A 14,483-nucleotide genomic window follows, 5' to 3' on the forward strand; every position below is an offset into this window, starting at 1 on the left:
CGCATTATGCTTCGTCAGAAGAGAAAACAAAAGCTGAGAGGCTATGGTTGGAGCCGCAGGGAGCAGCTAACAGCCAGAAGTCAGACCAATGTGATTGTAAGCTTGCAGGTCAAAGTCCAGAGAGAGGCTGGCTTAGACTTGTGCTGAACTGCAAGCCAGCACTGCCCGCTAGCTCCCTAACCTGCAGCATCCCCTGGCACATGAAGCGTGGTGAGGGGAGAACTTCTGCCGAGGTTGTCTCATCTGTGCAGCCTCTAGCAGCACCCCTCACCTCAAAAAGCTTCCCAAACTAAACCTTCTCTAACCAGAGGCCTTCCAGCAAGACCACGGGCACTTCATCACGGCAAGGAGAGCATCACACAGCCCCGCTCCCAGCCACGAGCAGCGCTCGGTAGGAGCTAACACCGTGCTCGGCTCTGCTCAAGCGCCCCGGTCCCTTCGCACCCCCTCAAGTCACCGCTTTCACCCAGGAGCCCAGGGAGAGCAGCCCTGGCAGGCGGCGAAGGGCGCCCGGAAGCGGATGACACCGCTCGCTATAATTAGGCACAGCGAGCCCGACGGGGCTTCCACCCGGCAGGCGGGGAAGCAACCCGGGGCAAGACGCGAAGCCACCTCTGCGTGCTGCCAGCAGTGCGGGGAGGGGGTACCGGGGGTACCGGGAGCCTTACGGGTCGCGGCCGACGCCGGCATCGCGCTCGAGGAGGACGATGTGCCGCGGGTAGTGGGCGCAGACCTCGCCGTGCGCGTTGGAGATGACGCTGTAGCGGTAGTCGCGGCCGAAGAGCTCCAGGCACCGCCGCTCGATCCGATCCACCTGCACACAGACACCGGTCAGCGCCCGCCGCACCGGACCCCGGTCCCCGCTGTAACCCACGTCCCCCAGTGCCGGGGCCCCTCACCTTAGCGGCGGCGGCGCCCCCGCCGTCCTTGGCGCGGTACTGAGCCCGGGAGAACTCGAGCAGCAGCTCGGCCAGGGCGCGGTCCCCGCAGCCCGCCGGGGGGCAGCCGCGGGCCGCCGCCATCCCGCGCCGCTCACCGCCGCCGGCCCATGGCGCCGCCCCGCCCGCAGCCGCCGTTGCTTCCGCCCGCTCGCCCAGTCACCGGCAGCGCAGCTGCCACGCTTCTTCCGTCCGCCAGCGGCGTCATCCGGGTGCGACGGCCGCGCTCTCGGTGCGCTCCGCTCCGCGCTCACCGGTGCTACCGCCCTCCGCCGGGGTGGGAACGGGTCCCGCGAGGGCCCCGGCGGAGAGGTGCTCTGTGGAAGGCCTGGAGCCACGGGACGAGCGGGACCCGGCCGGGGAGCGGGCTGTGCTCCCCGTGCTCCCCGGCACCGGGAGCTGGGGGACGCCGAGGCTTTGCGCAAACCGCGTTTAGGACCGCGGAGGGACGGGGCGAAGTTGGTCGGGCCCCGGGGGAGGAACCCGAACCGGCCGCTCGGGGTGGGAGTGCAGGCATGAAGCCGGTGGCAGCTGCCGGGTGAGCGGCAGCACCGGCAAAGCGGTGCGGGCGCTAGCTGGGACTCCTTGTACCGAGTTAGCGGCCGTCGCTGTCCCGCACCGGGCGGGCGGCTCCGTTGCGGGAGAATACAACGAGTTTTTCACTCTGCATGTGTCTGCTTTGTAAATCTGCCGCGAACCTTGGCAGGACGGGGGAGAGAATGGAGCAGCTCGTGAAAGCGGAGTTCAGCCACTGCACACCGGCCACGGGCTGTCCGGTACCCGTGTGTTGGGCCGGCGGGGAGGGTTTGCGGGGCACCTGCCAGCGTACATCACCAGGGAGCACATCACCACCGGGCCACACGAGAGGCCCCGGACCGGCTCCCGCTGCTCCCAGCGCCTCTACAAGCACGTTGGCACCGACCGAGTTGCACCGGCCCCACCAAGCGGCTCCAGGAGCCGCCCCCCCCTCCACCGGGGGCTTCTCCTCCCGGAGCACGAGCGGTCACGCGTGTACACCGTGAAGGCACAGGGTGGCAGAGCAGCCGCCACCGGGCGGGGCTGCGCCGGGGACCGGCCCTGATGGAGCGGGGGTAGCGGAACCTCCGCTTCAGCCCCACTGATGCGACCCCCTCCGAGCCTTGCCGAGGCGGCCCGAATAGAGCCGAAAGTTACCGAGCGCGCTCCGAACCGCACCGGGGAGCGGCCCGAACCCCTCCGAGCCCTCGGCGGGCGGAGCCGAAGCGGTCCGCTTCCCCTCGGGGCGCGCGCGGCAGCCTCGCCTCTCGGCTCGTCTCCGCAGTGGGGGGGAAGGCGCGCACCCGCGGGGGCGCGCACGGGGCGCAGAGGCGGCAGCCAAGATGGCGGCGCGGGTGGCGCAGGGGCCGGCAGCCCGCGGGCGCGCCTAGGCCGCGGGCCCCCCCCTCCTTTATCCCCTTACGCCGGGGCGGGCTCCCCGCTGCCGAGCCCCCCCCCCCCCCCCCCCGGTCCCCCGGCCCCACCACCGGCAGGATGCTGCCCTCGCAGGAAGCCTCCAAGCTGTACCATGACAACTACGTGCGGAACTCGCGCGCCATCGGCGTGCTGTGGGCCATCTTCACCATCTGCTTCGCCATCATCAACGTGGTGGTCTTCATCCAGCCTTACTGGGTGGGAGACAGCGTCAACACGCCCAAGCCCGGTTACTTCGGGCTGTTCCACTACTGTGTGGGCAGCGGGCTGGCGGGCCGGGAGCTGTCGTGCCGCGGCTCCTTCACCGACTTCAGCACCATCCCCTCGGGCGCCTTCCAGGCGGCGGCCTTCTTCGTGCTGCTGTCCATGGTGCTGACGCTGGGCTGCATCACCTGCTTCGCCCTCTTCTTCTTCTGCAACACCGCCACCGTCTACAAGATCTGCGCCTGGATGCAGCTGCTGGCAGGTACCCCCCGGCACCGGGCACCGGGCGAGGGGCGTGGGACAGCGGCGGAGGGTGCTGGCACCCCCCGGGAGCCGCATAAAGGGAACACCAAGGTTGCTCAAGGAAGCTGGGCAAGGGCCAAGCGATGCGGGGATGTGGTTCCAGGAAATAGCTCCCGGGCTTCCTGGGACACCCAGGTCAGGGACTAGCACTGACTGAGCGCCGGGAATGGGTGCTCAGGGCACCGGCACTCGGGGCTCCCCAAGCACTGGTGTCAGGGCCTGTGGCTTAATGAAGCTGGGCTGGGTATGATTACTGTGGATCCATAGGGCATGCCAGCCAGGAAGTGGCCCAAGAACACCCCAGGGCTTCCTGAGACACACAGGCCAGGCACTAGCACTGACTGAGCACCAGGAACTGACACCAGTTTAGGGCACTGGCACCCAGGGCTCCACAGGGAAGCCCAGTGGGAAAGCTGGATCAGGGACCCACCTCAGAACAGGCACCAGCCCCGGGGTGTGTGGACAGGCTGGAGGACCTGAGGACAGCCAGGCCAGGCACTGCATTTGGAGCGCGCTGTTACACCCAAGCCAGGAACCAGCCTTGGGGTACCCTGCAATGACTGTCCCACGGAGTCAAGGACCAGCTGCAAGGATGCCTTTGGACACCCTGGACCTAGGACCAGCAGTCCCCTGGGGACCCAGACCCCCAGGGCACCCCACATCAGAGACTGGTCTCCCTGTCTGCCCAGCCCCAAGGGCATCCCTGAGCAAGTCCACCCCCAGGGAAACCCCCAGCTCCTGAAGTGACCCCATCACTGGCAGGAGCCCATGCATGGACCCCCCCAGCCCTTTAAAGCACCTGTGCAAAGACAGACCCTTCAGCTCCTGCTTAAAGAGATGCTGTGCTTGGTCACCCTCCCTCCAGCATCATGAATGGGCTGTGAGAACAGACCTTCCCGAGCCCCCTTCATAAAGAGACCCTAGGTACAGCACTTCCCACAGACACACCACGCCTTGATGTCCCTCAGAAGTGATAACAGGCTCAAGCCCAGTTATTCCCACCAGAAGTGGCCCTGTCTATAGATCCTCTTTAGCTCCCTCTACATAAACTCCACCATAGATGGGGTTTCATAGTTGGGGTACCCCAACACCCTCATAGACTCAGTCCTCAAAGCAACACCATATGACAGCCCAAACTTTTCTCCAGAAGGGGACTTGATGCATATATTGGTAAGGATCTCAAGCATCCTGCTATGCACAGACCTCCAGGCTGTCCTCACTGAGGGTCTCTTTTGGGAGAAACTCCCTGAGAAAAGACCCTTCACTTCCTTCTTTCTCCAGTTTTACCACCTGTGGAAAGACATTGTGTGTGTGTTACTCCCTAGCGCACACAAAGTGTCAACAGAGGCAGAGCTTCCACCAGAAGGGCTCAGAGCCCCCCATATTCCTAATGAAAGGACCCCCGTCCCTCTCCCTGGGAGAAGGACCCCAGCCATTGCTGTTGGAGGACACAGCCCCCCATGCTGGAAACCTGTGCTGGAAAGCCTGCCCTCTCCTCACCCCGGTCAGGACCACAGCCAGACCTTGGGCTTATCAGGAAATTCCATCATCTTTAATTTTCCCTGCCCTGAAGATTTACCAGTTTAAGGCAAGCTCAGAGCCCAAATCCTACTGATTGCCAGCAGCTTAATCAAGTGGCTTGGAGCTGATGCTGCTGGACAGGGAGCTCTATGGCAGAGGACACTGCACTGAAGGCAGCTTTGGGCTTCCTGCCCCAGCTCAGCACCCTGCTGTGTCACCTGTGGGTGCCCCTTGCGCTGCCCTCAGCCTTGTCCCTGCACACACTTTGCACCTTGTGGCTCACTTGCATTGCTCACAACTGCACTTGTGAGAACCCTGAGTATGTGGCTCGGAGCAGCACAGACACATGGCCTGCGTGTGCTGGGGAAAGTAAAGGCAGCATTTGTAGAATCATGGAATCAACCAGGTTGGAAAATACCTTTAAGATCAAGAAGTCCAACCATTCCCAGCACTGCCAAGGCCACCACTAACCCATGGCACTGAGGCCTCGTCTCCATGGTGTGTGAACACTTGCAGGGACGGTGACTGCAGCCCTGCTCCATCTAAACCTGCGCTGGGGCAGCTTGAGGCCATTTCCTCTTGCCCCATCCCTTGTTCCTTGGGAGCAGAGCCCAGCCCCTCCTGGCTCCATCCTCCTGCCAGACAGTTGTAGGGAGCAATAAGGTCCCCCCCAAGCCTTCTCCAGACTGAGCCCCACAGGTCCCTCCATTCCCCATCACACTTGTGCTACAGGCTCTACACCAGCTCCGTTGCCCTTCTCTGGCCCTGCTCCATTAACAGAGACTGGCCATCCACCCTGCCCTGAGATGCTGAGGGTGCTTCTGTCCTGCAGCAGGGGCTGGTGTCACCACCAGGAAGGGCCAGGACACAGAGGCAGTGGTGTGTCTTGGCCAGAGGGAGCCTTGTCTTGGAGGGGGCGGGCAGGGCTGAGCTTCCTGGGCCTTTCAGAGGCAGCTGCAGCTGGGTGTTACCTTGTGCATGGAGAAGGAGCTGCTGTGACCCATGGAGAGGACACCATGGACTAAATCACATGGATAAGGCAGGGGTGTTGCCCAATGCAGGGCCTGGCACAGTGTAATGTCCAGCTTTGGCTATTCACCTGCCTTGGGAGGCTGGAGGGATGTGCCAGAGCAGAGGGCTTAGAGAAGGGCTGGAGGAGAACTTGGCACCATTACAGCAGAAGCAACAACGAGGCCTAAAGTTTCATGGTCTCACTGGTGAAAACCAGGTTAACGAGGTGCAAGGCAGAGAGCTGGGGCAGAGGTGGGTCCATCCTGTCCCTATGGGGTGGCCAGTGCAGAATACAGGGCTGCTGAGTGGGAAGACTTCAGAGTAGGAAAACCAAGAGCAGGAAGGGGGCAGGAGGATGAGGATGGGGAATTCAGTATCTCTTTCAGAAAAAGACAAGGTTTAAATCATCAATGTCTAATTAGTGGACCACAGTCAAGGAAGGGTTTAATTAGAGCTTCACAGAAAGCTCCAGCTCAAAAGCCACTGCCCCCCAGGAGGGAACTGGATCTAATTAAGAGGAAAGAGTGTGCTTTAGCGCAGATAGCGCAGCCATCTGCCCTCTGCAAATCCCAGGAACACCAAACTGGAGATTTCCCTAAATCTCTCTGTTATAAAACAGAAACGGGCCTTTAACATAAGCACGTCAACAGCTGCATGACTGACAGTGCCCTGGTGCCACCCCAGGCCTCTATACTCGGAGATGGGGATGGTGCTTACTTGAAGAGAAATGGGCTGGGAAGGTGATCCCGCTTGTCTGCCCTCCATGGAGGGCAGGGACAGGGGCTGGGCTGGTTCTGTGGGTGCCTGTGTTTGAAGGACCTCATAGGAGTCATCTCCTGGAGTCCAGAGCACGGGAATACACCATAACCAGCACCACATCCTGAGGCTCACCCTGCGTGGCTCTAGGGCTCTGTTTTCAGGAGGGCTTTGGGTTTGTACTTACAGTCTAGTGGGGGTCAGAAGAGGCAGCCAGCTGAGCACACGGGTCCCTCGTAGCATGGAGAGAGCGACTGGCCACTTCTGAAGGTGTTTCCCTGCCTTTCAGGTCCATCAGTCAATGATGAGACCCTCAGGCCAGGCACAAGCACAACACATTCTGTGTCACTGGCCATAGAGCTGGGGTTTGTCTTTATCAGCAGCACTTTGGAGCTAATTGTGCCATCAGAGACCTTGCAGTGTGATAATACATCAGCATCTCAGCCCTCTCCTCCTGTGGGCCAACCCCTCTGGAGTTATACTCACTTCTTAGCTGGGCCCTTCCCACCCAGCAGCGTGTGAAGCAGGAGCAGGGGCTGATCCTTGATCAATGGCTTTATCTTCTTCACCTGAGCTGCATTTGCCACCATCTGAGTGGGGCCCCCTCACATTGTGCAGCTGCACAGCATCGTTTTGGCATGTCTGTGGAGAGGTTAGGACTTGTTTTCATGGATGTGAAAGTCCTAACAAAATATGAAATGGTGTGATATGAATATGAAATTCTAATGAAAAAGTGGATGACAGATAACCACTGCTCCAAACAGCTAGGAGGTACCTGGGATAGCTGCTGGGGTTGAGGGTGAAGTAGCCTCAAGCCCTTTCTCTGCCCAAAGCAGAAATAAAGCCAATAAATGGTCTTTGAGCTTCCCTCTGCCCACCCTGCAGCAAAAAGGAGGCATCACTTTAAAAAAAAACCTTTGCATGTACTGAAATACCAGCTTCTGGCCCCAGAAAACCTTTCCTGAAGTTCCCCCTTCTGCTTCCCCTGTCGTGCAGCAGCAATGGGAGCGCAGCCTTCGATGCTTCAGGCACCGGGAGGCAGCATGACCCTCCCATAGTAGCTGTTAAGGTGCCTGTGGCGCCGCAGGGAAGGACTGAACCTCTGATGTCCTGGAGCTGACATCCCATAACTGTTATTCCAGATAAAGTAACTGTCAGTTCGGATTCATACCACCTCCTAACTCCATTCTGAATCCTGCTCAGGTTTTGGCTCGCAAACAGGCTGTGGAGCAGCGTGCCTTGAGGGAGCTGCTGTCTGTGTAAATGGCTGGGGTTGGCCATCCCAAGCATGCTGCCTTTGGGTTTCATTTAGCTGGGAGGGGGTTCTATTTTTAGGATGGGGGGAAAGGAGGGAGGAAAGCTCTGTTTGTTCCCTTTCCTTTCAGTGCTCAGCTCTCAGGAGGTTTCCTATATGAAGCAGGTACTCCAGACCCCAAAGGCACATCCCATCCCCTGTTCCCCAGGGATTCAGGGCTGCTGTGCAGCACCCAGGGGCACCAGGGCTTGGCAGTCATGGGGTAAAGGTGGGACTTGATCATCTTAAAGGTCTTTTCCAACCTGGTTGATTCCATGTTGGGGATCTCCAGTGGGGACCCCGCATGTGCTGATAGCACAGCAACGCAGCGAGTAGCTGTGGGCATGTGGCACACAGAGCTTCCCTTTGGCACAAGGTAAATATGAGGGGCTGGGGGTCACCCAACTACCCCTGGCAGGGAGATGTGACTGCAGTGAAGGTGGGAGTGATGTGCCTGAGGGCAGGGGGCAGCCACTGAGCCTGAGGGAGGATGAGCCTGTGTGCCCAAGCCAGGCACTCAGCAAAGGTGGGTTACTCACAGTCCGCATCAGCTACACACACCTGCCACCGAGGGATGCTGTCCTGCCAGGAGGAGCCTCCTCATCTCTCTGCTGAAATCCCCCTCCAGTGTTGCAGCCTAAGTCATGACACTGAATTCCCTTCAATTGATTTCTTTTACAAGGATATCAAAAGCCCTTGAGGGGCCCAGTTCATTTGTAAGCGACAAGGGAGCACTGAGGAGCCTCAAGCCATGAACCACCTGCAAAACAAGCTAAGAATTACCAGTTTCCCTGGGGCTGAAGCCCCAGCCCCCAGCAGCATCCCTCCCTATACACCCTGCCCCTGTGGGCACCAGAATGCTCAGTCTCAGATCCATCTTTCCAACTGGGAAAACTCTGGAAGAGGGAGTTGGACCCCAGGGCCTAAGGGAGGGATGGCAGCTGTGGTGCATGACAAAGTGCTGGTCCTCAGTGCCACTGCCACAGGGACAGGCACTGCACCCTCACAAGAATGGCAATTTAAAGCAAAATGGGTGGGAGTTGGGTTATTTTGTTCCTCTTTAATAGCAGCAGAAGCCCCATCCTCATGTCCCTCGGACCCACTGCGAGGGGCTCGGTGAGAAGGGCAGCGCCAAGGCCTGTCCACCTCAGGGCTCGTCTCCTTGTCCCTGCTCTCCTCTGTGTCCCTGCACGCTGCAGGCACAGGAAGGTGTTTCCAGGACACAGGCAGCCTGGGGACACGCGGGAAAGGGAATTGCTTGTGACAGAACAGAGAACAGGGAGAGGCTCAGTGCTGGGAACCCGTGGGACGGACGGGAAGAGGAGAGCGGGAGAGGACCTGGTTTGTGCGGCCAGGGAGCTGCTGAGCTTCCCTCGTGGGAAGGGGCCTCAGGTCACCCTCAGGCAGAGGAATCTGGGTACGTGCCCTTGGATGTGCTCCTTTGCCCTGGCAGTGAACAGGCAGGTTCATTCCCTCTGTCAGACAGGAGCTGGGGCACTGCCCCGTGCCCTGGTGCCAGTGCAGAGCAGGCACACAGGGACAGGAGGGACCAGGGCGGGCAGGCACAGCTAGAGCCAGCCCCATCCATCCTGGGCTGCCTGTGCCCATGGCTGCGAGAACCCCCTGCACCGATGCCTCACGTGCTGTGTGTTTCTGAGCTGCTGCTTTCTCCTTTAACCCTGGCTCTGGTGTCCTCCATGCACTAATCCACTGCCTCCTGCATCACTGCCCTGCGAGCCGCGTGTGGGACCTGCTGATGTCCTCTCAGACCCTCACACATGTACCCGTGGTGGCTCTTGGTGACCTCCTGCTTTACCCATGCAGCCAAATCCATCTGGAGCCCTAATAGATGCTCAGAAACACAGAGCAAATACTGATGCAGAGTCTAAAGAACGACCCAGGGGCTGTTGTTGGGCTGCTGGAGGGACCAGCCGAGGGCGGTGCACAAAAGCACAGCGGGTTGGACCGGCACCTGATGATGAGGTTTATATTCTACTTACATTTATGTGCATTCCCCACCCTCTTCCACCCTGGAGCACAGCCCCGTTGTTCTCTGTGCTGACAGGGGCTGTTGCTGAGGGTGCTGCTGCCCAACGTCACTCTCCTGTGGCCTCACCACCCACTTGTGGCTCTTTTCTCCCCACACTGATTCCAGCAGGGCTCTTACAGGCAGTGCCCGTCTCCAGGCTGTCCCTCTGCCATCTAGCTCCAAGGTGCCCTGGTCAGCAGGAGGGACAGGCTGCTCCTCACCCTTTATCACACAGCGCACATCGCTGGGGCTGGTTTCTTTCCAGAGGGGATGGGTTTGGGTTGCTCCGGTCCCAGACGTGGCTGTGTGGGAGCTGCTCCTTGTACAGTGCCAGGGTGGCACCAGGGCTGTGCATGGAGGTACATCAGGGTGTAGAGCTCACCTCTGTCTGCAGCAAAGCTTTTACCAGCAGGTTGGTAACGTGGATGAAGGAGGCAGAACCAGGCAGCAGCAGGCGGGTGCTGTTACGTGCTGGAGCATGGATTCACCTCAGCAGTCCTGCTCTTCCCTTGGGAGAGCGGGCAGTGTGGCTTATTGGGATGCACTGGAGCTGCTCTAAGGTCTCCCCTTAAGGAGCCTTCTCTTCTCCACACTGAACCAGCCCAGCTCTCATCCTGGCTCCAGAGCAAAGCTGCTGCTCACTACTTTATTAACTACTACTTGCTGTAGTTACAAAAGCAAACCTTGCCTCCTTACCTTGACAGTCACGGGCTTCATCTCAGCATTCCCTTCCCATTCATCCCGGTGCTCCCCGACGTCTCCCTGCTCAGCACGGGCTGTGAGGTGTGGATGCTCCTGGTGACAACGACCCTCTCAGCAGGCAGCACTCCTGCCTGCAGCATTCCTGCAGCTCCTGCCCACCTGCAGGAAGCTCGTGGTGATGAGGACAGGCTCAGCACCTGGAATCCCCTTTGATGCTCCCCTTTCCTCTCCCGCTGCAGCGCTCTGCCTGGTGCTGGGCTGCATGATCTTCCCCGACGGCTGGGATGCAGAGACCATACGGGACATGTGCGGGGAGAAGACGGGGAAGTACTCCCTGGGCGACTGCTCCGTGCGCTGGGCTTACATCCTGGCCATCATCGGCATCCTCAACGCCCTCATCCTCTCCTTCCTGGCCTTCGTCCTCGGCAACCGGCAGAACGACCTGCTGCACGAGGAGCTCAAGACAGAGAGCAAAGGTGAGCGCAGCACTGACAGGGGTCCTGCCCCATGGCCATGGAGGCGGGATTCCGGGTGGGAATAGCCCACGGGGGGCTCAGCCCCTCCAGCAGCCTGGTCCCATGGGCAAAGCGAGGGATTGGGCAGGGTGGGAGGGAGCTGTTGCTCCGTGCCTGACACCTTCTCTTCTGCTTCCACAGATTTTGTTGGCACTGCGGTAAGTCCTGTGTGTCCTTGTCCCATCCCTGAACCCTGCCTGTGCTGGGTGGTCTCATCCGGGTGGGATGGGATGGGATGGGGGGACCCCTTGGCTGCGCAGGGCAATGGGGACATGGCCCACGCTGGTGGCACAACGCGGTGGGTCCTGCCCGACACCGGCTCTGCTCTCCCCGCAGAGGATATAGGGCCGAGCGCCCGCAGCAGGACCCTCCTCCCTCGGCCGGCAGCCGGGGCCTGGGCTCCCTCCTCATCCCGCCCTTCATCTGCTGCCAGCGGCCGCACCGCGTCCCGGGGACGTGCCTCCATGTCCACGCCGGCACCTCCATCCCATGCACCCCCAGCGGGGGAGGACGCCCCGACCCCGCTCCCTCCGAGAGCAGCGTCCGACCGCGGCTTCGTTTCGAGGAGAAAACAGAGTTTTTAACAGATTTCTACATCCCCGACCCGCTGCCTCCAGCCCTGCGCGCCCCCCGCGCCCCCCAGCTCCGGGCCCCTTCCTGCTCCCGTTTTGTACAGCTCCGCCATCCTGCCTCCACAGCCAGGGGACCCGGTGGCCGGGATGAGGCTCAGCCCCTACTTTTACGTGTAAATTCATATTCTTTAAACAGGGTAAAGTGACCCGCGCCCCCCCCCCCCCCCCGGGACGCGGTGTTCCCGGTGCGTGGCCACGCCACGGGCTGTGTCCCCCCCCCCCCGCCCCGGCACGGGCACCGCAGGGGCTTCGCTGCCGCCGCTGCTGAATGTAACCCTGGTAAGTGGGAGCAGCCGAACATGCCAACACCCCCCGGGTGGGTGCAGGATCCCCACATCCCACCAAGCCCCTTCCCCGAGCTGGCCGCGGGCTGTTGCCGAACGCCTTCCCCCCTCCATCCCCATACGGTGCTTTTATCTCCACTGGTGACCGGGCGCCCCGGTGTTCCCACCCCTGGCTGCACCCCGCAGGGAGCCGGCAGCCTCCAGCACGACCCAGCCTCCATCGCACACACACAGCACCCAAGAGCCGGCCCCGACACCGGTGCCCACACCGGCACTTGGGACCGTCGTGGTCCTGGCCGCAGGGGGCTCTGGTCGCTGCAGCCCCTGCAATGCAATAAAGTCCTCAGCACCGGCTGCGTCTCAGTGCGAGCGGCCCGGGGCTGTTTGCAGGGCTCCCCGGGGATCGGGGTAGGGGGGGGACCCCTGGCAGGGCTGGACCCAGGCGCTGGGAGCGGAGCAGGAGCGCGGCCACAGGCAGCGGAGCCACTGGGGATGGCCACCAAGGGCGCTGCAGGAGCCACGGCCCAGGGCTGGTGGAGCAGGTAAGTGGTGCCCAAGGGACGGAGCCGTGCCCAGGAACACCGTCTGGGAGCCAAAGTCACCCGGGACGGCGCCGGTGCTGCTGCCAACGGGCTCTGCCAGCCGCGTCCCTCCTCCGGCACCCGGGCATCCCGCTGGAGCGGGGCTGGCGGGAGCCTCGGCAGCGCCCGGGATTTGCCAAGTGGAGAGTGCTGCTGCCGGCTGCATCGGAAACCAAACCAAGGAAGAAAACCCACACGGATCAGTGGAGAAAGGAATACAGTAGCTGTAATATATCTGTATTTTAGTACAAAGTTTGATACGGTGTTTCACAAAACCTTATTGAGAAATATAATTCAAACCAGACTAACTCGGAGGCCTGTGGTGTGAGGAGGAGCGGGACACGGAGCTGAGGAGGAGCAGGAGGTGATGGTTTGAGGGGAGGGTGAAGGACTGGGCCGTGGCACAGCCACATGGGCTCGGAGAGCAGTTGGGGGGTGCCAGAGCTGCGGCGGGGATGGGAGGAGAAGGGGAAGATGAGGATGGGGCTGAGCCTTCATCCACACAGGCTGGCACACAAGGGGAGGGAAAGGGTCTGTCCCACCCCGTGGCAAGGCGAGAGGTGGGGTGGGGGGGTCCCCTCTGTCACTGGGAGTGCTTCATCCCTCCCCATGGAGCACTATGGCTGCTGGCTCACACCTTGCAGTGAGGGTGGTTGAGGCCCTGGTAGGTCCTGCTCCAGGCTCAGGCTTTCTAAAAGGGCAAGAAGCAGGAAAACTGACCCCCCCCCCCAGCCATTCCCCTTGTCCTGTCCCTACAGGCCCTTGTCCAAAGCCCCTCTCCAGGTTTCCTGCAGCCCCTTTAGGCACTGGAGCTGCTCTAAGGCCTCCCCTTAAGGAGCCTTCTCCTCCAGGCCGAACCAGCCCAGCTCTCTTGCCCAGGTAGGAAGCTCAGGGAATTTCCTTCTCCTGCAGCAAACCCTGGCTTTCCCTGGCAAAAGGAAGAGCTGCTCCTATGAGGCTCCATTTACCCTGCAGGGACAGGGGAAAGACACCAACACCCCCCCCAGCTCCCCACCATGGAAAGAAACTCTCAAAAATACCATTTTTTTTTTCAAGTTAAGTATTTTTATTATCAAAATTATTACATCTCTTGTGAAAGTTCAAATGTTACAGCACGGTGTAAAAACTCCACGAGAGGAAGAAGCCTCAGCCCCCACCCTTCCAAGAGCTTTCCGGGGTCCCTCCCTCCTGCCCCACTGCTGCGCCCAAAGGTGCCGGAGCCTTAGGGATGGGCCCCCCCCCATGGCCCCTGGCAGGGCAGAGCCTGCCTGCCCTGTGCCCTGCCCAGCACCGAGGGGGGGGGGGGGGCTGCACCCCCAGGGCTAAGCCGAGTGAAGTTTACACCTATATTATACAGTATAGAGCCACCCGACGGCGCGGTGACAAGTCCCATCCCGACACGCTCACAGCCAGACAGGGTGAGAAAGTTACTCTGTTTGTTTTCAATAGTTTAAGTCTCCCCCTACACCTGATTTTGGGTTGTGAATGCAGAGAAACCTGTAACAGTCCTAAAAAACCAAACAGAAAACAACCGAAAAAACAAAACCCGGAAAGGAAGAAGACTGCGTCTGAAAGGACAGGGCAGACGGACTCACAGCATTATGTTATCCAAGAGAAAGGAGAAGTTCCACTGCAGCACCAGGGATGACACCTGTCATATATTAGCTAACCTACGATGGTTATAACTGAATATAAAATTAGATAAATAAAAACACGCCTGATATTACAGTAAACAAGTGAGAAAGAAGCTGGCAATCGTATGGAATCGAACAGACAGCGCACTGTGTCCGGGTTGGGAATGACATCCCCCAGCACCGCAGCATCACTTGGCTCGCCAAGCATCCCCCATCCCCGGCCACCCCGCAGCACCGCTCCTGCTCACGGAGCGGTGATCCCAGTGCATCCCGGATGCTCTGCAGCGATAGGCACACGCACTCCAACCCCTTCCCTGTCCCTTTCCCCCCCCCACCCCTCCCCGTGCTAAGTTCACATTTGCGGAGGCTCTGTTGTCCTGGAAAAGCTCCGGCCGGGAGCGTGCGCTCGTCTGCTCGTCACTGGAATGATCGTAACGGATTTGAAGCCCTCCCCAGCCCGCACCGAGAACCTGACCTATGGAGAGAGCTTTGGGATTTGGAGATCCACTTCCCCCATGGTTTGCCTTGAAAACCGCTTTCGTGTTCAACAAGCCGTCCGTGCTGCATGAGTGACTGTGGCCATGGGCACGGACGAGAGGCAGAGGCTGCACCACAGTCATTGCACTTCAA

General features: G+C 60.4%; 2 protein-coding genes across 3 annotated transcripts in view; one reads left to right on the plus strand and one right to left on the minus strand.

Annotated features, from left to right (window-relative positions):
- Positions 1 to 1,058, minus strand: part of MTMR14 (myotubularin related protein 14) — a 28,834-nt gene extending 27,776 nt beyond the window's left edge. For both annotated transcript variants that reach the window (XM_062634116.1, XM_062634115.1), the window contains exons 1-2: positions 900 to 1,058; positions 669 to 814 (exon numbers count right to left, since the gene is read on the minus strand). In XM_062634116.1, coding sequence (XP_062490100.1) covers positions 669 to 814; positions 900 to 1,022 — 269 coding nt within the window. In that variant the 5' untranslated portion in view covers positions 1,023 to 1,058. The remainder of the gene's footprint in view (positions 1 to 668; positions 815 to 899) is intronic.
- A 1,193-nt stretch (positions 1,059 to 2,251) lies between these two features.
- Positions 2,252 to 12,523, plus strand: LHFPL4 (LHFPL tetraspan subfamily member 4). Its single transcript, XM_062634119.1, has 4 exons — positions 2,252 to 2,853; positions 10,447 to 10,683; positions 10,864 to 10,880; positions 11,059 to 12,523. The coding sequence occupies exons 1-4, from the start codon at positions 2,448 to 2,450 to the stop codon at positions 11,065 to 11,067; spliced, it is 669 nt and encodes a 222-aa protein (XP_062490103.1). The 5' UTR covers positions 2,252 to 2,447; the 3' UTR covers positions 11,068 to 12,523.
- Positions 12,524 to 14,483: the final 1,960 nt, after the last annotated feature.

Source organism: Pezoporus occidentalis, unplaced genomic scaffold (assembly GCF_034315485.1).
Source record: "Pezoporus occidentalis ecotype Australia unplaced genomic scaffold, CSIRO_AGI_Poc_V1 ctg414, whole genome shotgun sequence".
Lineage (NCBI taxonomy): Eukaryota > Metazoa > Chordata > Aves > Psittaciformes > Psittacidae > Pezoporus > Pezoporus occidentalis.